At 41.0% G+C, this 23,437-nt stretch overlaps 1 protein-coding gene across 4 annotated transcripts in view; it reads right to left on the minus strand.

Moving 5' to 3' along the window:
- The window catches only part of TRIP4 (thyroid hormone receptor interactor 4), a 65,902-nt gene that overhangs the window by 10,846 nt on the left and 31,619 nt on the right, over positions 1-23,437 (minus strand). For 3 of the 4 annotated variants that reach the window (XM_021093826.1, XM_021093813.1, XM_021093833.1), the window contains 3 exons: positions 19,580-19,767; positions 17,415-17,539; positions 15,941-16,032 (listed from right to left, as the gene is read on the minus strand). In XM_021093826.1, the coding sequence (XP_020949485.1) occupies positions 15,941-16,032; positions 17,415-17,539; positions 19,580-19,767 (405 nt within the window). Of the gene's footprint in view, positions 1-116; positions 578-15,940; positions 16,033-17,414; positions 17,540-19,579; positions 19,768-23,437 lie in introns of those variants that run through there. The other variant, XM_021093818.1, reaches the window with a different exon arrangement.

Raw genomic sequence — 23,437 nt, forward strand, 5'->3', positions numbered from 1 at the left:
GGATCTGGTATTGCTGTGGCTGTGGCATAGGCCGGCAGCTACAGCTCTGATTCAACCCCTAGCCTGGGAACTTCCATATGCCAAGGGAGTGGCCCTAAAAAGGCAAATAATAATAATAATAATAATAATAATAATAATAATAATAATGTTCTTTCTCTCCTGGATCAATCTCATTAACAAAGATATGTTCTATAATATCTGCCATAAGACAAAAAACTCTCCAGATCCCACAGTCTTCCTCCAACTATTGCCCCATTTCTCAGACTCCCTTTACAACAAAATTCATAAAAAGATTATCTACACAACATTGTAAATCAACTATACTTCAATAAAACTTTTAAAAATGAAAAAAGGGAGTTCCCTTCATGGTGCAGTGGAAGTGAATCTGACTAGTATCCATGAGGGTTCAGGTTTAATCCCTGGCCATCCTCAGGGGGTCGGGGATCCAGCATTGCCGTGAGCTGAGGTGTAGGTCACAGACGTGACTCAGATGCCAAGTTGCTGTGGCCGTGGCACAGGCTGGCAGCTGTAGCTCCAATTCGACCTCTAGGAACTTTCCTATGCTGTAGGTGCAGTCCTAAAAAGCAAAAAATGTGTTTTTTTTAATGAAAAAAAAATAGATTATCTATACACCCTATACACCACACCTCATATTCCTCTTTTATTTTTTCTTGAATTCACTATTAACAGGCTTTCACTCTCATCACTCCACCAAAATTATTCTTGTAGAGGTCCTCATTCATTCCCATGTTGCTAAATCAAACAATCAAGTCTCAGTTCTCATCTTAATATACGTAGAATTAGGCATAATTCTTCTCTCCCTTCTTCATGAACACATCCCTCACTTGGCTTCTAGGACACCGTTCTCTTTTTTGTGTTGTTTCTTCTTCTTCTTCTTCTTTTTTTTTTTTTTTGTTTCTTTTGTTTGTTTGTTTTTCAGGGCCACACCCAAGGCATATGGAAGTTCCCAGGCTAGGGGTCAATTCTGAGCTGTAGCTGCCAGCCTATGCCACAGCAACATGGGATCTGAACTGCATCTGCAACCTATACCACGGCTCATGGCAACACCAGAGCCCCAACCCACCAAGTGAGGCCAGGGATCAAACCTGCATCTCATGGATACTAGTCAGATTTATTTCTGCCACCACTGGAACTCCATCTGGTGTTGCTTCTTTACTGACTGTTCCTCATCTCCTCATCCTTTAAATTTTGGAGTACTTCGAGTGTCAGTCCTGAGACCCCTTCTCTCTCTACATTCACAACCTTGGTGATTTCCTTCAGTCTCGAAGTTTAAAAATAAGGTCCTGGGAGTTCCCATTGTGGCTCAGGGTAACAAAATCTGACTAGTATCTGTGAGGATTCGGGTTTGATCCCTGGCCTCCCTTGGTGGGTTGGGGATCTGGTATTGCTGTGAACTGTGTTGTCGGTTGCAGATGCGGCTCAGATCTGATGTTGCTGTGGCTGTGGTGTAGGCCAGCAGCTGCAGCTCTAATTCGACCCCTAGCCTGAGAACTTCTATATGCCTTGGGTGTAGCCCTAAAAAGCAAAAAAATAAAAATAAAATAAGGTCCTGAATTGGTAACTATGAGAGTTGATGGATGTTAACTAAACTTATTGTGGTAATCATTTTGCAATATATAAATCATGTATCAAATCTTTATGTTGTACAACCTTAAACCAATACAATGTTACATGTCAATTATACTGCAATAAAAAATAAGGTCCTGGAAATGCAAAGCAAAACTACAATGAGATAACCACTTCACTCTCACTAGGATAATTATTATAAAACAAAACAAAAATAAAGAACACTAAAAATAACAAGTATGGGTAAGGATGTGAAGAAACAAGAACACTCATGCATTGCTGGTGTGAATATAAAATGGTGCAGTCACTACACAAAACAGTGTGGTGGTTCTTCTGAAAGTTAAACTTAGAATTACCATATGATTCAGCAATTCTACTTCTAGGTGTATACCCAAAAGAATTGAAAGCAGGGATTCAGACACTTGTACACCAATGTTCATAGCAGCATTATTCACAACAGCCAATAGTTTTCACAATCCAAATGACTATCATTAGATGAATAATGGATAAACAAAATATTATACACACACACACACATATATATATCGAATATTACTCAGCCTTAAAAAGGAATGAAAATGGCGTTCCCGTCGTGGCGCAGTGGTTAACAAATCCGACTAGGAACGATGAGGTTTCGGGTTCGATCCGTGAGGTTGTGGGTTGACGACCCGGTGCTGCTGTGAGCTGTGATGTAGGTTGCAGACGCGGCTCGGATGTAGGCCGGTGGCTACAGCTCCGATTCAACCCCTAGCCTGGGAACCTCCATATGCTGCGGGAGCGGCCCAAGAAATGACCAAAAAAAAAAGAAAATTCTCCAGGAACTCCAGGAATGAAATTCTGATACATGCTACAACATGGATGAATCTAGAAAAATTAGGCTAAGTGAAGTAAACCATATATAAAAAGACAAATATTATACAAGTCTGCTTATGTGAGGCACTTAAACAAATTCATAGGGAAATAAAGTATAATAGAGGTTACCAGGGGCTGAAGGAAGAAGGATAGAGGAGTTATTATTTACTAGGTATAGAGTTTCTGTTTGGGATGATGAGATGTTCTGGAGCTGGACAGTGGTGATGGTTGCCAACGCTGTGAATGTACTTAATATCCCTGAATTTATATTTTAAAATGGTTAAGATGGTAAGTTTTATGTTCTATATATTTACCATAATAAAAATGAAATAAAAAAAACAACCCAAGGTCATGGACTTCCTTTCCAAACCTGCTCCTCACTAAGACCTACAGGTCCCTAGATAATCTGACCCCTATTTCCTCCCCGATGCCTTCTCCTACTACTCTACCCTACTCTCTTCCAGCCACGCAGGCCTCCTTGTTCCTGCCTTTGGATGTCTGTACTTGCTTACCCCCTGTTCCTGGGAGGCTTCCCTGCTAAATATCCACATGGCTTCCTCTCTCTTTCCTCAGGACTTTGCTCAAATGTCAACTTCATACTGGGTCTTCTGGCACTCTTAACCCCCATCTCCTACCGTATTTTCTTTCTATAGCACTTACCATCATCCAATACTATATAATTTATTTATCTAAATTTTTTAATTTGGACTTCTCTTACTGGGATAAAACCCCCACAAAGGCAGCGATTTTTGTCTGCTCTGTTTACTTCTCAGCACCTAGAATATGCCTGGCACATAGGCGGCAATCAAGAAATACTTTTTAAATGAAAGAACAATAAATTTACCAACTTGTGCATTTCGGTTATTTTAACCATGCTAAATACACACACACAGGGAACTAGACACTCCCAAGACTAAACTCTGGATAAAAGCAGGAGGTGCTACTCTGTAATCTGTTATCCCTCAAGCTAAATTAGAATTTTTGGGTCTTGGCAAGTGGCCGATTAAGTCCTATGTTTAATAAAAACTACCCTGACATATATTAACAGACTAAGCAAATGTCAAATAATGGGGCAAATAATGGATAAATAAAATTATAGAACAAGAGGTTTCATGGACACTTTCATGCCTCACAATAAACACTAAAATCAACTTTCTCAGCTGAATCTAAATCCAAGTTTCATGCGCATATTCTTTTTCCCAAGCTCTACCACTGAACTTCAGGAAGCTTACAAGAAACACAGCTGAAGAGCAAAGAAGCCTACAAGGAATAAAGAAAAGTAATGCCTGTATGTTGGGAGAACAGATTATTTTTCATGGTTAAATGCATTAAAGCAAAGTCAGCTTGGCAGAGGCTCAATACCTGCAAAAAAATATAATTTCTACAACTGGGTCTTAGACACTACAGACCATATTAAACACCAACAAGTCATAGACTTACAAGAAAGATTTTTGGTTTGTGAGTCAAAAGACTAAAATGCAGCTGATCAAGAGAAAGAGTAAATTAAGAAAAAGGAGTTCCAGTTTATCCACGTTTGTGAATAACGTGGATAAACTCTGGACATCATATGCAACTTAGAGAGGATACTAGATTAAGGGTCACTGAGATAACACAACAGTCGGGATAGAAAATGTGGGTTACAAGACCATGCAACTCAAAGTAATTATTGCAATTCAGTAACAGACTCCTCAGAACATTGCTGCGTTCTTACCTACAACAACATGACTTCTATCACCTGGTTTCCAGCCTGACAAGCGGGGGAGGTAGGCCTACTCTTCTTTCATGCCTCATAAGTTTCATAGCTGTCTAACATAACAGGTAATTAACTACTAAACAGCCATTTTCTTCTTATCTCCAGAGGGAAATTGTTCACCAGTCATCTAGAAAACATTTCTCTTGCCATTTTCATAAGAGAAGAAAAAAAGTTTAGTGGTTTTTGGCAATCACTAATGATTCAGAGCCAAGTGAGTATTTTCACTAACTCTGCAAGCCTCCATTTAATCCTTGACCTGAAATGATCAGAAACTCTTAAACGATGTCACTCTTCCCAACAAAGCCCCAGATGACCTATATGTAAATATTATACCTGTCCCTAGAGGACTAACAGCTAAAGGAAACAGTTAAGAAGAAATTCATTGACAAAGAATATATATTTGCTGTTGGTTTTCATGGTTTGAACTTTGGGGAACTAGACAGGACATGAAATCAGGCTCCGAAATCTAGTTAGCTGAAAACCAACTCCAAGAAGATTGAAGTGATAATACTAAGAAAGAGAGAAGGAAATGAGTGTGATAAAAAGGCCACAAGCACAACAGATCCAAAGAAGCACATCCTGAAAGCAACTGTGTTCTCTGATAAACAGTTCTCATTTACATTTCCCTTCAAAGCAACTCAAAGTGTTCACAGGATAACTAGTACCTCAGGCCCCACTACACTGGAGAATAAGACTTTTCTTACAACAGAGCAACATATTGATCATGATACTCTGATGAGATGACTACTGCATATTTAACTGGAGGACAATAAAGATCATGCCAGCTGGCCCCTAGTGGGATAGCTGAACTCCCATGTGCCAGTACCTCATGCAAATCATGTGCCTAATATCAAATACGGGGAGTTCCAGCTCAGTGCTACAGAGACCATTCATATTTGTTCCAGGTGAGAAGAATGAGGGATAAGCAATAAGCAGCCATTTGTGGAAGATGAGCTGGCTGAAGCCACACAGCACTAGTTTCTTGGTCCTTTCCCACTCACAGTAAAATTCCTAGTGTGGGAGTTCCACTGTAGCTCAGTGGGCTAAGGACCTGGTGTTGTTACTACTGTAGCTCTGGATACAACTGCAGCCCGGGTTCCATTCCTGACCCCTGAACTTCCGCATGCTGCAGGTGTACCCCCCGCCAATTCCTAGTGTGACTTTCTGTGCCCTTTGGAATCCTATATATGCTGGACCCTCCAAAAGAACCTAAGAACTTATATTTTCTCTAAAATTAACCTCATAGCTTTTCTGCTCTGATTCTTCAAGGCCTAAATGGGAATCATTCATGGCAATTATTTTTGGTCTTAATTTTTATAGAGCAGGCTTTCACTCCAACTTAATGAGAACCAAAAGAAAACTGCTCTTAATTAAAGATACTACATTGCAAGGTCCTTAACCATTCAAATCTACTCTGGGACTAATAACTCAGAATGCTGAGATTCCTCTTCCTCTTCCTTGTTAAGGGTTCTGCCAGTTTTATATTTTTATCTCTGAATGGCTATTTTTGGGGGGTTTTGTTTGTTTGTTTGTTCAATCTTTTTAGGGCTGCACCTGCAGCATAAGGAAGTTTCCAGGCTAGGGGTCAAATCGGACCTGTAGCCATTTCTGCTAAGCCACAAGGGAACTCCTCTGAATGGCTGGTTTGACTCAACTGAGAACACTACTGAGGCAGAGCTCAGAGAATCCACTGACATGAGTTGACATATCAAGGTGAGATCATTAGCAAGTAATATAGTGTTATTACCAGCAACAATATCCCTTTATCAAATGACATCTTTTAAAATAAAACAGATTAAAATATTTTAAACAGTCCAAATGAAAAATCACAGAAAAGCTGATTTTTTGCATGGTAATCACATACTACAGAACATATCTCCTTTATTGCTATAATACAGGTTTCCTTTATGTATTTATTCCTTTTCATTTATTTATTCCTTTTTTTTTTTTTTCCCAGTCGTGGAGTGCAGCAGTTTGATAAGTGATCTCAGTTCCCAACCACAGTGGTGAAAGTGCCATACTTAACCACTAGAGTACCAGGAAACTCCCAACAGATCCTTTATTTTAAAAAGTTAGTGACCTTAAAAGAAAATTCCCTTCTTCTGTATACTCCATCTAGACCAATAGTACTACCATTCACCTACCACCATAGCCAGAAACCCATTTATCCTAGACTTCTTTCATTCACTGTTCACATCCAATAGAATCACCAAGTCCTGCAGATTTTATCTTCTGAATATTTCAATTATCTGTTCCTTTCTTTCCAACTCAACGGTCATAGCACTGTTGCAGACCTCCATCATGCCTCCACCTGGACAATCATAGTAATTTCTTTTTTTTTTTTTTTTTTAGTTTTGTTGTTGTTGTTGTTGCTATTTCTTGGGCCGCTCCCGCAGCATATGGAGGTTCCCAGGCTAGGGGTCGAATCGGAGCTGTAGCCACCAGCCTACGCCAGAGCCACAGCAACGCGGGATCCGAGCCGCGTCTGCAACCTACACCACAGCTCACGGCAACGCCGGATCCTTAACCCACTGAGCAAGGGCAGGGACTGAACCCGCAACCTCATGGTTCCTAGTCGGATTCGTTAACCACTGCGCCACAACGGGAACTCCCCATAGTAATTTCTTAAATCATCTACTTGTTTTCAGGCTTGCCTCATCCAGTACATCCTTCCTACTGCAGCCAAAACAATCTTTCTAAAAGGTACATCTTAGGATCTTATTATTTCAATTACCTGGTTGCCTTTAGAATACATGTCAAATTCCTTCACATGGCATTTAAGGCTTTTCATGTATCAACCAGTGCCTGCCTCTCAATTTATTGTCACCACCATTAATCAAGCACCTACTATGTGCCAGGCTATATGCTTGAACACTGGAGATCAAAAGGTGAATAAGACATAGATGGTGAAGGAGTTCCGTTGTGGCTCATCAGTAACAAACCCAACCAGTATCCATGAGGATGCGGGTTTGATCCCTGGCCTCGCTCACTGGGTTAAGGATCTGGTGTTGCTGTGAGCTGAGATGTAGGTCACAGATGCAGCTCGGATCTGGCATTGCTGTGGCTGTGATGTGGGCCGGCAACTGTAGCTCAGATTGGACCCCTAGCCTGGGAACCTCCATATGCCATGGGTGCGGCCCTAAAAGGACAAAAAAAAAAAAAAAAAGACACAGATGGTGACTTGAAGGAACTATATGTGAACATATATTTACCCCCAAAAAAAATTTTAATGTAATTATAGAAATATGAACACTGTAGCCCAGAGAAGGAAGTGATTAACTCTGTCAGGGAGGAAATGGGCTGAAGTCAGGGAAGACTCTGCAGAGACAGTGACACCTGAGCTATTTCAAAGAATAAACAGAACTCTTGGTAAATAAGAACATGGAGATACAATATAGGATGGACTATTGAAGAACATATAAATACTGCTTTGTTCAGGCACCACCTTTTTTAGAAGCTTTCTTAACCCTCACTACCCTGCCTCTAGCCAATCTGAGTTAGGAGTTAGATCCCATCCTTTATGCATTTGGTCGTATGACAATTATCACGGTTGGGTTTTTTTGTCTCAGTCTCTTCTAGTAGACCTAAAACATCAAGAGGGGATAGAACATCTTGTTAAAAGTCTGGATCCTTCCTCTTTTGCACAGTGCCTGGCACATGACAGATGGTCAATAAATACTTGCTGAATGTGTGATTACATCATATTCCAAGCAATAAAGTCTTAAATTAGGAGATAATTTGCCACCTGGTTCATACAGTAGACTGGATAACAAAGAAGCTTTCAACAGATTGCAAAAAGACAGCAAGGTTGCAAAGCTGCAGCAGATTCCTTCTAGATCAAGTAGACTGCTTTCTAAGGCTATGTTTACTTACAAGTAAAATCAAAGTGTTACATTAAGTGACTGACTCTACCTACATAAAACCTTGCATCTGTTCCCACCCCCACCTTGTCTAATTACACTGGCATTTTCTAGAACAAATTTTAATAATATATCTAACCTGAATGACAACTGCCTTCTCATGAGACTTCCCACCTTCAGTCTTTTCACCACAGCGCCACATTGCTGCCAGATTCATCTTCTGGCTCCAAGGATCTTCAAAACACCCCTTCCCCATTCCACAGCTGACTAAAGAAAAAAGTCTTACTTCTGTAGCCTATCATTCAAAGCTATCTATCATCCAACCACAACACACCTTTCCATTCAACAAACTGGTTTGCTATTAGTGTCCATACAGGCCCATGACTTTACCTCACGTTACTCCCTCTCCTTAGAATATGCTTTTTTACCATCTAAGTAGGAAGACTTGAACAGCAACCGTAATTTACTGACTGACAGTATGCAAGTTATTTTAGCTCTGAGTCTTTTAAGTTCTCTCATCTCTAAAAGTAGGGTAATGACATCTTGCTTAGAGTTGTTTTGAGGACTAGAAAATAACATATATGGAGTTCCTGCTGTGGCTCAGCAGTAACAAACATGGATTAGTATCCATGAGGATGTGGGTTTGATCCATGACCTCACTTGTGGCACTGCTGTGAGCTGCAGGTGTAGGTCTCAGATGCGACTCAGATCTGGTACTGCGGTGGCTGTGGTGTAGGCCAGCAGCTGCAGCTCAAATTCGACCCCTAGCCTGGGAACTTCTATATGTCACAGGTGCAGCCAAAAAAGGTAAAAAACAAAACAAAATGTATAATGGGTCTGGCACATAACTGATCAAAAAGTGATGGATTTTATTTTTAGTATCCTTCAAGACTAATTCAAAGTCACATTCCTTTTTATTTTTATTTTTTTGTCTTTTTTTTTTAGGGAAACACCCATGGCATATGGAAGTTCCCAGGCTAGGGGTCAAATTGGAGCTGCAGTTGCTGGCCTACGCCACAGCCACAGCTATGTGGGACCTGATGCATCTCTTCGATCAAAACCAAAGTTCACTGGCAATGCCAGATCCTTAACCCACTGAGTGAGGCCAGGGATCAAATCTGAGTCTCCATAGATACTAGTCAGATTTGCTACTGCTGAGCCTCAAGAGGAACTTCTCTTTTTTTTTTTTTTCAGCTGCGCTCACAGCATGCAGAAGTTCCCAGACCAGGGATCAAACCCATGTCACAGTAGCAACTCAAACCACAGTGGTGATAACACTGGATCTTTAACCCACTGCACCATAAAAGAACTCCCTAAAAGCCACGTTCTGTAACGAACCCAACTAGTATCCATGAGGATGCGGGTTCAATCCCGACCTTGCTCAGTGGTTTAAGGATCCAGCACTGCCACGAGCTGTGGTATAGGTCACAGTTGTGGCTCAGATCTGGCATTGCTATGTCTGTGACACAGGCCGGCAGCTGCAGCTCGATCTGACCCCTAGCCTGGAAACTTCCATGTGCCACGGGCACAGCCCTAAAAAAAAAAAAAAAAAAAAAGCGCTCAAGTATTTATTGATGTATATGTAAAAGAAAATCTTAAAAATTACATGTTCATTTTTCAGATGAAAAGCTAAACATTCAAGAATTTACATACAGAGTTCCCATGGTGGCTCAGTGGTTCATGAATCTGACCAGAAACCCTGGCCTTGCTCAGTGGGTTAAGGATCCGGCATTGCCGTAAGCTGTGGTGTAGGTTGTAGACGTGGCTCGGATCCCGCGTTGCTGTGGCTCTGGTGTAGGCCGGTGGCTACAGCTCCGATTCAACCCCTCGCCTGGGAACCTCCATATACCGCGGGAGCGGCCCAAGAAATGGCAAAAAGACAAAAATAAAAGAAAAAAAAAAAAAGAATTTACATAAATGCACAGAAAACTGTTAATATCCCCATCCTCTCTTCAAGGTAAGTACAGCAGAAAGCATAATGCTTCTTGGATTATTAAAAAATGTACATAGTTGTCCTTAAATTACCAAGTGGGCCCTTGATACCTAGGTTACAAACAACTCTAAAGACAGTCTGTTCTGACCCAGAAACTCAAGTAATGTTCTAGTCTTCATGAGAACTCTGAAAATACATTCTCTTACTCAGGTGAGCTGTGATCTTAAAGAACTGCCTAGGGTTGTGCCAGTTGTAGATACACGGTATCCCTCTTTGTTCGGTATCAGCCGCAGCCCTCAAAATCCCTTAGGAACAAACATTTTAAGCCTATGAATTGGCAGGTTTTTCTCAGTACAACAGAGAGAATATTTTCACGTATTTTAAAGGCGAATTTGGGGACTGCATTCTTCAACACCAATGCCTGGTTTGAATACTATTACTTTCTTCATTCTTGAATTTCTCACCTCTCAGACTTACAGACAATCTTTTGGTGATAGAAGCTGATGATTTCCACACATGAAGTGCTATATGCAACATTTCTAAAGATCTGCATTGCATAGATACTCTTACAAGAAGGAACAGATACTCTTACAAGAAGGAACAAGTAACACTCTCTTTCCCAGTAATTCTATTGCGGATGTCAATTACATAGCAGTAGAAGTGCTTCAGCATAATTCCTTTAAACGTAAGATCCTAGCAATTACAAAAGTCAAATGGACTAAAAGGCCCGTAAGCTGGCAGGAGAGGAATGGATTCAGTACAGAAGTAGAATAATCAATGACCTCGGAGACTTCGGACAAATCAGATTTTCTATTGAAGGCAGAGCTATAAATAGCACAAAAACAACACAGACACACAGAAACAAAAGCCACCAACTCAACTTTTTGTTTGAAAACTGTTAGGTCTAGAGAACGGTTCAAACCACAGCTGCTAATGGTTATGGATTTGGCAATCAAAATGTCTTTGTTTAAAAAAAAAAAAAAAAAAAGCTTTTAACTGCCTTACTATTGAGGTTACAAACCACAGCCTTGATGCATTGTTGCAGTCAACATCCTCCCTGCTGTTTTTGAGAGCTTACATCTGCTGCTGGCAGATAAAACCCTGGCAAGGCATGGGCTCCTTCCAGGGGAATACAGAAGTTTTAACAAGACTGCTCTCAACTATTTTCCTTCTTGAGTTGAGCCTACAGCCTTTTCTGAATCACTCCTACCTTGTCCAGGCTGATCCCTTGCCATTACTCAGGAGGAATGAAGGTCTAGCAGAATTTTTTTCTGGCACAAATCAGCCATGCCAGCCATACTACTCATAGAAGATAAAAGACAAGTTCCTCGCTCAGGGGAAAGCATTTTAAGCACATATTTTTAAAGCCACTTATAGTGTAGTGCACTTGATCTTATACAACCACTAATAAAACCTTTGCTGGTTCTTTTTTTTTTTTTAAGGAACTAAACTACCACACAGTATGCCAAAAGATGAAGGCTTAGCATATTTTAACTTATCAAAGAAAGGCAAAGAATGAAAGGTCAGGAAGTAAATTACTGAGTTTCTTTGGGGAAGGAAAAAGTTAGAAATAAGTTGGAGAAGGAAAATGTGCCTCCAAGTCACATAGGAGATTAGTTTCAGTTAAAATCAAAGTTACTAGATCCACACTGGTTTTCAAAGAAAATGCAGTTCATCTGGGTGATGAGAAATATGTGTGAAGATGCAGAAAGAAGACACAGGTCAGGAAAGTTTCCTGGGTCATTCTCCATCAGTGAGCTGACCTACAAAGATGAAAGAAACCAAACATACTTGGACTAGCACTTGCTAACTATATATGCCACAAGATATGCGCTCTGCAGTATGTAAACACATAGTGGGGTGGGGAGGAAGATTCTATGGTCAAAAAGTTTTGAGAACACTGTACGTTATATTCACCAGATACATCAGAGAATTTTATCTGTCATAATTCATACAAGCACATTAAGAGCTCTAAGTTCTGCAGTAAACAAATTTATTTAATCCAAATACATTTTCCCAATGTATCTGTCCACAGAAACCCCTTCCCCTCCTTTTTTTTCAGAGAATACCTATGCCATGGCATAGTTTGAGAAATGCTAGTCTAGGGCTATTATTCTTTTTTTTTTTTTTTTTTCATTTTGCCTTTTCTAGGGCCGCTCCCGCGGCATATGGAGATTCCCAGGCTAGGGGTCTAATTGGAGTTGTAGCCACCGGCCGACGCCAGAGCCACAGCAATGTGGGATCCAAGCCACCTCTGCAACCTACACCACAGCTCACAGCAATGCCAGATTCTTAACCCACTGAGCAGGCCAGGGATCGAACCCGCAACCTAATGGTTCTTAGTCGGATTCGTTAACCACTGAGCCACGATGGGAACTCCAGAGCTATTATTCCTCAAGTCTCAACTCATTCTTGAAAAAATGAGAATAACATTAGTAAAACAGGTACACACAAATTTACATCATAGAACGCTAGCTCAGAGACAGGTAGAATACCAAAGGTGCTCAAGACATTTTCCAAAAGACAGCCAAGTACCGAGGCTACGACCTTTAAACATGGTAAGATCCTTACCAATAAAAATCCCTAAGGAGTGCCCTCTGTGGCTCAGAGGGTTAAGAATCCGACTGCAGAGGCATAAGTTACGATCCCTGGCCTGGTGCAGTGGATTAAAGGATCCAGCGTTGCTGCAACTTCAGCGTAGGTCACAGATACGGCTAAGATTCAATCCCTGGCCTAGGAACTTCCATATACTGCGGGTGCAGCCATAACTTTTTTTTTTTAAATTTACAAATAGGGCTAATATGAATTTTGAATCCATTCGTGTGCTCCTCTCAAACACAGAAAAGAAACAATAGGGAAAAGCCACAGAAAAGCTGACCATTGGGAAAATGAGTATGGGATTGGGTATTTGATGAAGGCTGGTGGCTTCTGGCATTTGGGGATATTCTAATATCATACAAATCAGGGAAATTTATAAAGAGTTGCCAGGACCCCCAGCTGGGAACATATGGGAGGATTCCTACACTTCTATGTGCTTCCCTCAGCATCCCCCAGGTAAAAGAACATACACTCAAGGAGTATCATGCTGATCTGAAAGAGAAGTATCCTTGAGAAACCAAAAAGATGTGTTTCATTAATTAGATTTCCAATTCCCATAAGCCTTGTGGTACACTATGGATCACAATTACAGCCCTCTACCCTTTTCAACACAAATCTGTGGCAAAAAGATTAGCTAACTGCCCAGCAATTGAAATCATTTGACCTTGTATCAGTCAAGTGGTGGTCTGCTTGATTGACAAAAAAGAAAATAAAGTCTCTTGCCAAAACCCACTACCCTCACTGCCAGATGCTCCGGAGTTTCATTTTATTTATTTATTTTTTTGCTTTTTAGGACCACACAATTGGCATATAGAAGCTCCCAGGCTAGCGATCGAATCAGACCTACAGCCACCAGCCTATGCCACACCACAGCAATAACAGATCCCAGCCATGTCTGGGACCTACATCACAGCTCATGGAAACACCAGGTGGATCCTTAACCCACTGAAGGAGGCCAGGGATCGAACCCGCATCCTCATGGATACTAGTCAAGTTCGTTTCCACTGCACCACAACAGGAAGTCCCTGAGTTCTTTTTTTTTTTTTTTTTTTGCTTTTTAGGGCCACAACTCGCTGCATATGGAGGTTCTAAGGCTAGGGGTCAAACTGGAGCTGCAGCTGCTGGCCTACACCACAGCCACAGCAATGCCAGATCCATAACCCACTGAGCGAGATCAGGGATCAAACCCACATCCTCATGGATCCTAGGCGGGTTTGTTAACCTTTAAGCCATGAAGTGAACTCCCTGAGTTTCCTTTTAGAATGCAAATATCCTAAGAAGAAAATATAATACATTAATTATACTAAGCTCTTCATGAGTCTCTAAAACCCTATACAACATAAGGAATTTTTTTTTTTTTTTTTTTTTTTTTGCCTTTTCTAGGGCCACTCCTGCAGCATATGGAGGTTCCCAGGCTAGGGGTCTAATTGGAGCTATAGCCACCGGCCTACACCAGAGCCACAGCAATGCCAGATCCAAGCCGCATCTTCAACCTACACCACAGCTCAAGGCAACGCCGGATCATTAACCCACTGAGCAAGGTCAGGGATCGAACCTGCAACCTCATGGTTCCTAGTCAGATTCATGAACCACTGTGCCACGATGGGAATTCAGATGTAAGGAATTTTTATAATTATTACTTCTAGGCTGAAAAAAAGAAGAATGGAAGAGGAAAGAAGATATTGAAAAAATGCACAAAAGGTCCACAGAAAGAAGAGGCACAAGTGTATGGAAAACAAAGGGCCTCTGCATGGCTATAGTTTTGCCTAACTCTGGATCAGGTATTAAGGAAAGAACAAAAGGGTAGGAGTTAAAATTCATACCAAAAGGCAAACATTGTACTCATATACATGAAGTAATCAGAAAAGGGCTTAGGAGGCAATCCACAAGAAAAAAACAACAAACACAAAACTAGAGGCTAAAACTACCTGCTAAAATCTGTGAGGAAGGGATAGAAAGAATGAGATGAGTGGGAACAGTTTTTGTTTTGTTTTGTTTTTAAGCAGACACTAACAGCACTAATGAAAGGCAAATAAGACTATGGAAAACAAAGAATAGACTGGGAAAACTAAGCTAGGAAGAACATTTTCTTAAGCCCAGTGGTGGAACTCCTACAGCATAAAGTAACTGTACAAAAACACAGGAAAACAAGACTGTTAGGTAAGACACTTCATGCTTCAAGATAGACCTTCCATTGTGGCTTCCTGCTAATATGTGTCCAAATGTTAAGCCTATAAGTTTTTCAGGAGTTCCCATCATGGCTCAGTGGAAGCGAAGCTGACTATCATCCATGAGGATGTGGGTTCGATCCCTAGACGCACTCAGTGGGTCGGGGATCCGGCATTGCCATGAGCTGTGGTGTAGGTTGCAGATGCAGCTCAGATCCTCCATTGCTGTGGCAGTGGAAGGCCAGCAGCTATAGCTCCCATTCAACCCCTAGCCTGGGAATTCCATTCACCATGGGTGCGGCCCTAAAAAAGAAAAACACTCAAGTTTTTCTAATTAAGCTAAAGTCCTTCAGCTCCCTCTGCTGTTCAAATAGGTACTTTAGTTACATCACTTCAATCTTTAGTAATTAAAATAAATAGAAATACATACAAATATGTACATACAGGAGTTCCCGCCGTGACGCAGCAAACCAAATCTGACTAGGAACCATGAGGTTGCAGGTTCAATCCCTGGCCTTGCTCAGTGGGTCAAGGTTCCAGTGTTGCCGTGAGCTGTGGGGTAGGTCACAGACGTGGCTTGGATCTGGTGTTGCTGTGGCTGTGGTGTAGGCCAGTAGCTGAAGCTCCAATTAGACGCCTAGCCTGGAAACTTCCATATGCCGTGGGTGTGGCACTAAAAAAAAAAAAAAAAAAAGGCAAAACAAACAAAAATATGTGCATACAAACATACACCCAAATCCAGGAAATCAGAGTTCAAACATACTTGTCTATCACAAATTCTCTGGCCTGGACCAAATGGTTCAAAATAAGTAATAACAAATTCCTCCATTCCCACTACATAATTAAAATAATCCTAGAAATAATGGAGGATTTCTTTGCCAAAAGCAGCAAACTTTTATTGAAGCATGAGGACTCTACACTTATTAGCTAGATTGTGACAATAGCTTTTTAGGCAGAAATATATATGTACCAGTCCTCTCTCTACTAGGTACAAAGCATCTCTATGTCTTTCTGCTTCTGCCATGGTCTTTTCTCTCCCCAACACCTTCTCCTTAAAAGAGTCTCCTCACCTGTCTAAATTTGGTTTTCCAGCACCTTCCTATCTATAGGATATTCTGAGTTGAAGGATCTACAGATTAGTTATGGTGGCAAACAAAGCAACCATTCAAGAGAAATATTTTTTACTCACCTGATCTTTAAATTGCTTCTGGGACAAGCAGTCAATTAGGTCTACACAGCCCAGAAGACAACCCGATGGATAGTCATTTGGAAATTCCACATCTGAATCAAGAATAATAGAAAGATTACATAAATTTCCTTTTTTTGTGACCCTAGAACTCACAAGTTTGTTTTCAACTCTGAACAAATCACTTTGTCTATTATCTATTTGTAGACAAAAGGAAAACAATGAGGCTTTTTATTTGGTTCAATTGTTTGTATTTTAGAAAAAAATTTACTGCTTAGTCCACTATCCACAACCCACAACTTTATTCCAAAAAAATCAACTCTACTATACTCAACTAGATCAGACTGGATTTTTTTTTTCCTTTTTTTCTTTTTTTTAGGGCTGCACCTATGGCATATCGAAGTTCCCAGGCTAGAGGTCCAATCAGAGCTACAGCTGCCAGCCTACGTCACGGCCACAGCAACACCAGATCTGCCATGCCTGTGACCTACACCACAGCTCACAGCGACGCTGGATTTTTAACCCATTGATCGAGGCCAGGGCTTAAACCAGCATCCTCATGGATACCAGTCAGGTTCGTTATTGCTGAGCCATAACAGGAACTCCCCAGACTGGATTTGGTGGTGATGGGTTTTAGAAACAAGCCAGAGGTGTCAAGAGAAAAATCACAGAAATGTAGTAAAAAACATAAGAATGTCAGAATATGACTTTAAAAGAACCCAGTCATATCAGTCAAAACAGAAATGAATTTTTAAGGAAACATGCACTTTTGATTCCTAAAGCTTGGTTTCTTAACTTTTAAAAGTGATTCTGTAATTATTGTCTCATTTTACCTTCAAAACACCTGTATGGCTGAAAAGGAAGGAAACCAAGATACCCATGGGTCAAAAGTGTTTTTTAGGACCCAAATTGAGTATACTTAAGATGATTCCCAAAACTCACTGCCTAAGGCAACCAACTTTGATCTGTCCAAATTTGATAGGAGATATCTATTTGGGTCACTCCCAGTAAAAAATTCTTATTTGTGGTTGTTCTTTCCAATCTAAAGATCCTAGAATTTATAGTAGTTACTTTATTCTCATAATTTAAAAAGTTGAGAAAATTAAGACCAGTTGGTTGATTTCTGGTGTTAGGAACTAATATGAAAAAAGAAAAAATAAGAAAAGAGGAGTTCCCGTTGTGGTGCAGCAGAAACAAATCCGACTAGGAACCATTAGGTTTCGGGTTCGATCGCTGGCCTTGCTCAGTGGGTTATGATCTGCTGTTGCTGTGAGCTGTGGTGTAGGTCGCAGATGTGGCTCAGATCTGGCACTGCTGTGGCTCTGGCGTAGGCAGGAAGCAACAACTCCAATTAGACGCCTAGCCTGGGAACCTCCATATGCCATAGGTGTGGCCCTAAAAAGACAAAAAGACAAAAAATGAATAAATAAATAAAAAAGAAAGTAAGAATGACATTAGAAGAATATATGGCTGTTACCTTTTCCACGAAGAACAAGATAGGTAGTCTGGAGTTCTGAGACTTCTTGAGGGGAAGGTCTTTTGGCTGTGGCTGCTATCCAAAGTCGTCCTCTGTGAGGGGTGTACCAGCTTCTGCCCTCCACCCTTAAATACAAATTTAGTAGAAAAAAAAATCTAAATTTTAGTGTCTTGGAGGATCTCATAACATATAGCATATTATCCAGTTGAACCAAGAGATCTATAGATGATACCAGGAGGGATACTTTTGGTGAAAAACATTTCTCCTGTAATACCTTTCACTTGAGAGTGAACCCTGTTTTCTAGTTTTTCCTATCATCAGAACAAAGACAATAATTGTCACAGTTCCTATATTTTACCTGATCTCTGTAACTCTGAATTCAAGCTTTCATTAGCCTTAGGACTTCTACAATCCAAATTTCTATTTTCAAGGCATCCAAGTTGTACCAATAAAATGAAAATCTTTGCCTTTAAAGTCATGAAAGATTTGCTACTTAATTATTCTTCAACCTAACGGAAAAATCCTTACCTACACACTAGCTCCCCAAAGCTATTACTTTTTTTTTTTTTTTTTTAGGGCTAAATCCGAGGCATATGGAAGTTCCCAAGCTAGGGGCAGAATCTGAGCTATAGCTGCTGGTCTACATCAGTCACAGCAACACCAGACCCAAGATACTGTGCCACAACAGGAACTCTCAAGAATAGTAATTTTATAATTATTAGTTAATAAAATTTAAGTAAATAAAATGCTTATCATCTTTACTCTTTAAATTCTGACTGTATATATTTACACTTTTTAAGGCTTTTTAAAAAAAGGTTATTTACTTTATAGATAATTAAACAACCTGTTAACTAGTTTGAAAGAATCTGTAAGTGGAATAACAAAAAATACATTCAAGAGAATTTATTACTCCCTACTCTCTAGGGATTACAAAAGATGTTTCTCTTTTAGTTACCACAAAAGGAAATAAAATATCTTGATAACATATCCCCATTATACCTACAATGGTAAACAAGGAATTTCTCATATCCTTAGTCCAATATAGATGAATTGGCAGAGTGCCAAGCATATAGTTGGTACTCAATAAATGAGGGATGAGTCAATATATTTCTTCCCTCTACACCAAATGACGCAAAGGGTTACTAGGAAAATGGTCTCACAAATGTGGCAGAACCACCCACTTGATTTCTGGGGGATTACTGACTTGTGGGTGGGATGATGTTCATCCTGTTCTTTTCACTGAGAAAATCTGGATAACACAGATCCAAAATAGGATGAGAGAAATGTAAACATTCTGATTCTCTGAGCAGAAATCAAGCTGTTTTCTACTTTGGAAAAGGAAGATACCACAACTGCAGAAAACTGAATGAAAAGAAGAGACATCTGGGAGTTCCCGTCGTGGCGCAGTGGGTAACGAATCCGACTAGGAACCATGAGGTTGCGGGTTCGGTCCCTGCCCTTGCTCAGTGGGTTAACGATCCGGCGTTGCTGTGAGCTGTGGTGTAGATTGCAGACCCGGCTCGGATCCCGCGTTGCTGTGGCTCTGGCGTAGGCCGGTGGCTACAGCTCCGATTGGACCCCTAGCCTGGGAACCTCCATATGTCGCGGGAGCGGCCCAAGAAATAACAACAACAACAACAACAACAACAAAAAGACAAAAAGACAAAAAAAAAAAAAAAAAAGAAGAGACATCTGAGGGCCAAGGTGTCTTGGAGCAGAGGCAGAGTCGTATGTATTTGTAATGCCATTACATACAGGGACTATGAAACATTTAGGAGCCAAAGTAAGAAAGCTTGACTTTCAAGAAGGGCGAAAAGGGGTAATGTACCTTAATGAGGAATGCAAATCACAACTAACCCACGAAAATACCAAAGTAGAAATGAGTGTTCCTAAACTCTGATAATAAATTTTCTTTCAGAAAAGTAGAGAATTGACTGATGCTTAGAAAGAAAGAGCAGGAAAAGCATCTTTAGCCTTTCTAACCTCAGTTATTTTTAAGCTATTCAGTGAAACACAAGTCCATAACATGAATATATTGCTTAAAATTCTATGTACTGAAGAATGATACAAATCATCACTAGATTGGGGGAAATGAATTCCATTCCATAATTCTAAATCCAGTTTACTAAAATCTTCCAGCTGCCAAGATTAACGTTTGTCCTTACCTTTTAATCCCTCTGACAAGCAGAGAAGCCCAAGGCTGATGCATAGAGAGGCACCAGCCACCATCAAAGCCTTCCTGAAATTCTTGGTCCTGGATTCGAAACGGATGTCGACCTGAGTTGAACTCTAGTCCTGATCCTGCTGAATGGAAAGCCTTCTTCTGTGAGGCTACACCTGTCTGGTCTATCCACTAGACAGGGAAAAAAACATAATTTTTTCTGAGAAGGGAAAAACCTAGGGAAGATATACAAAATGAAATGAATGCTAATAATAATGAAATCACACTGGAAACATTCTCTTAGAAAAATGTATCCAATCTTTGAAACAAGGTCAAAAAAGGTGGAGAAGGCATAAATTCAGTAGGAGTCCCTGGAATGATAACATGGACCCATCTTAAAGGATAATTAGATAATAGAGAATTCACCATACAAAGTTTCCTAATTCCAGCAACAGCACAACTATCAGACCAAATAATTGGTCTGTAATTATTTCCCATTTAAACTTATTAATCCACATGTTCTTCATGTGCTTAAGGGATAGGGTCACAAACTATTATCATGAAAAAGCCAAATAGATGCTTTCAGGGGTCAGGAACTCTGACTATTGAATGAAAGAAATTTTCTCTTATTCTAAAATGAATAACTGTACCCTAAAAGAGAGGATGGAGCACTAATGAAACAAGGCTCCCATAATGTAAAGAGAATACAAAATTATGGAGTACAGATAATTACAGGAGACTGAAGAGTCCTGGCAGTAGTTCAGCCAGAGAAAGACAGAGGTTAACATTTCTTCCAAAGCAAGAGGACTGAGTGCTCTGAAATTTACTTCAAAAAAAAAAAAAAAAAAAGGAGTTCCCATTGTGGTGCAGTGGAAACGAATCTGACTAGTAACCATTAGGTTTTGGGTTCAATCTCCGGCCTCACTCAGTGGGTGAAGGGTCGGGCATTGCTGTGAGCTGTGGTGTAGGTCGCAGATGCTGCTCAGATACTGCGTTGCTATGGCTGTGGTGTAGGCTGGCAGCTATAGCTCTGATCCAACTCCTAGCCTGGGAACCTACATATGCCCCAAGTGTGGCCCTAAAAAAAGAAAAAAAAAAAAGAGGATCTATTAGGATGATGAGGTTTGGGGTTAGTTAATTTTTTTATCTTTTATTTAATAATTTACAGTAAAAACAAAAACTCTAGAATGATAGTCTAGAGACTCTAAGCAGTCATTTAACCCCTAAAGGTTTCGGTTTTCTCAACTTTAAACGATGGAGTTGGACTAAGAATCTTTTTGCAATAAAATTTTATGACTGTAATCAACTGTGTCATATCTTAAAAAAAAACATATTTACTGAGTACTTAACTGAGTATATGTGAAAAGCATATAAATTAGAGACACAAAAATATTTTTAAAATATGCTTCTTGCTCTTAAGGAACTTACAATCCTAGTAGAAGAGATACATAAATAACTACCTAAAACATAAGGCAAAATTAAGTAAATATAGACACAGGGATTTAAATCCTTAAGTGAGAACACAGAGGAAGAACTGATTCATTTCAGGGGAAACAAGAGATTTCATAAAAATGTTGGTATTTGGAGTTCCCACCATGACGCAACAGGATTGGCAGCATCTCAACACAGGTTTGTTCCCTGGCCCAGTGCAGTGGGTTAAAGAATCCAGCATCATCCCAGTTGTGGTGTAGGTCACAACCAAGGCTTGGATCTGATCCCTAGCCTGGGAACTCCATAAGCCACAGGGAGGCCCAAAAAAAGGTGTTCCCATCATGGCTCAGCTGTAATGAACCCGAAAGGTATCCATGAGGACTCGGATTCAACCCCTGGCCTCGATCAGTGGGTTAAGGATCTGGGGTTGCTGTGAGCTGTGGTGTAGGCCAGCAGCTGCAGCTCCAATTCAACCCCTAGCCTGGGAACTTCCACATGCCATGCGTACAGGCTTAAAAAGACAAAAAATAGAGAGAGAGGATTAAGATGGCAGAATAGAAGGACTGGAGCTCAACTTCTCTCCTAAAAACAACAAAATTCACAACTAAAGGCTGAGCAATCTCCACCCGAATAGACTGGAAACCTTAAATAAGATATCCTACTCCAGAAGAAAAAGAGGAGGACATATCAAGAGGTAGGAGTGGTGATTTTGCGATGTAAACAACCCCATACCTCCTGGATGGGAAGCCCCACAGACTGGAAACTAACTGGTTCACAGAGACTCACTACAGGAGTGAGAGTTCTGAGCTCCATATCAAACCCTCATGTACTGGGATCTGGCACTGGGAGAAAGAGCCCCTGGAGCATCTGGCATTGAAGGCCAGCGGGGCTTGTGCCCAGGAGCTCCACAGGACTGGGGGAAATGGAGACCCCATTCTTAAAAGGTGCACACATGGACTTTCATGTGCACTGGATCCCAGGGCAAAGGAAAGTCTCTATAGGAATCTGGGTAAAACTGACTGCAGTTCTTGGAGGACAGCCTGGGAAAACAGGGGTCAATGTGGCTTGTTGTGAGGGATGGACATTGAAGGCAAAGCTCTCGGGAATACTCAGCAGTGTGCCTTTCTCTGGAGGTGACCATTTTGGGAAAACCTGGCCCCACCCATCAGCCAGTGCTGAGAAGCCCCAGGGCAAACAACAATCCAGGTGGGATCACAGCCCCGCCCCTCAGTAAGCAGGCTGCCTAAAGACCCCTCACACGCACACAGCTGCCTCTAATCCCATCCAGAGACGAAGCCCCACCCATCAGAGGGATTAGAATCAGCTCCACCTACCAGGGGGCAGGCATCAGTCCCTCCCATCAGGAAGCCTACAGCAAGCCCCCATACCGACTTCAGCCACAGGGGGGTAGACACCACAAGTAAGAGAGGCTACCACTCTAATACCTGTAAAAAGGTCACCACACCAAAAACCTATAAAAATGAAAAGACAGAGAACTATAACTCAGATCAGGGAGAAGGGAAAAACCCCAGAAAATAGGCTAAGAGATCAGGAGATTCTCAGCCTCCAGGAAAAAGACTTTAGACTGTTGATGCTGAAGATGATGCAAGACATTGGAAATAAACTGGAGGCAAAGATGGTTAACTTACAGGAAACACTGACCAAAGAGATACGAGATATAAAACTTCAACAAGAAGAGATGCAAAATACAATAACTGAAATAAAAAACTCACTAGGGAGTTCCTGTCATGGTGCAGTGGTTAACGAATCCAACTAGGAACCATGAGGTTACGGGTTCAATCCCTGCCCTTGCTCAGTGGGTTGATGATCCGGCGTTGCCGTGAGCTGTGGTGTAGGTCGCAGACGCGGCTCGGATCCCACGTTGCTGTGGCTCTGGTGTAGGCTGGTGTCAATAGCTCCGATTAGACCCCTAGCCTGGGAACCTCCATATGCCGCCGGAGCAGCCCAACAAATGGCAAAAGACAAAAAACAAAACAAAACAAAAAAAAAAAACAAAAAAAACTCACTAGAAGCAGCTAACAGTAGAATACAAGAGGCAGAAGAACGAATAAGCGAGGTGGAGGACAGATTAGTGGAAATTAAGGATGCAGAACAGAAAAGAGAAAAAAGACTGAAAACAAATGAAGAGAGTCTCAGGGAACTCTGGGACAACGTTAAACACACCAACATCCGTATTATAGGGGTGCCAGAAGGAGAAGAGAGAGAGAAGGGGACAGAAAAAATATTCCAAGAGATAATAGCTGAAAACTTCCCTAACGTAGGAAAGGAACCACTTGCTCAAATCCAGGAAGCACAACAAGTACTATATAAAATAAACCCAAGGAGGAGTTCCCGTCGTGGCGCAGTGGTTAACGAATCCGACTAGGAACCATAAAGTTGTGGGTTCGGTCCCTGCCCTTGCTCAGTGGGT

This window comes from Sus scrofa, chromosome 1, assembly GCF_000003025.6.
Source record: "Sus scrofa isolate TJ Tabasco breed Duroc chromosome 1, Sscrofa11.1, whole genome shotgun sequence".
NCBI lineage: Eukaryota > Metazoa > Chordata > Mammalia > Artiodactyla > Suidae > Sus > Sus scrofa.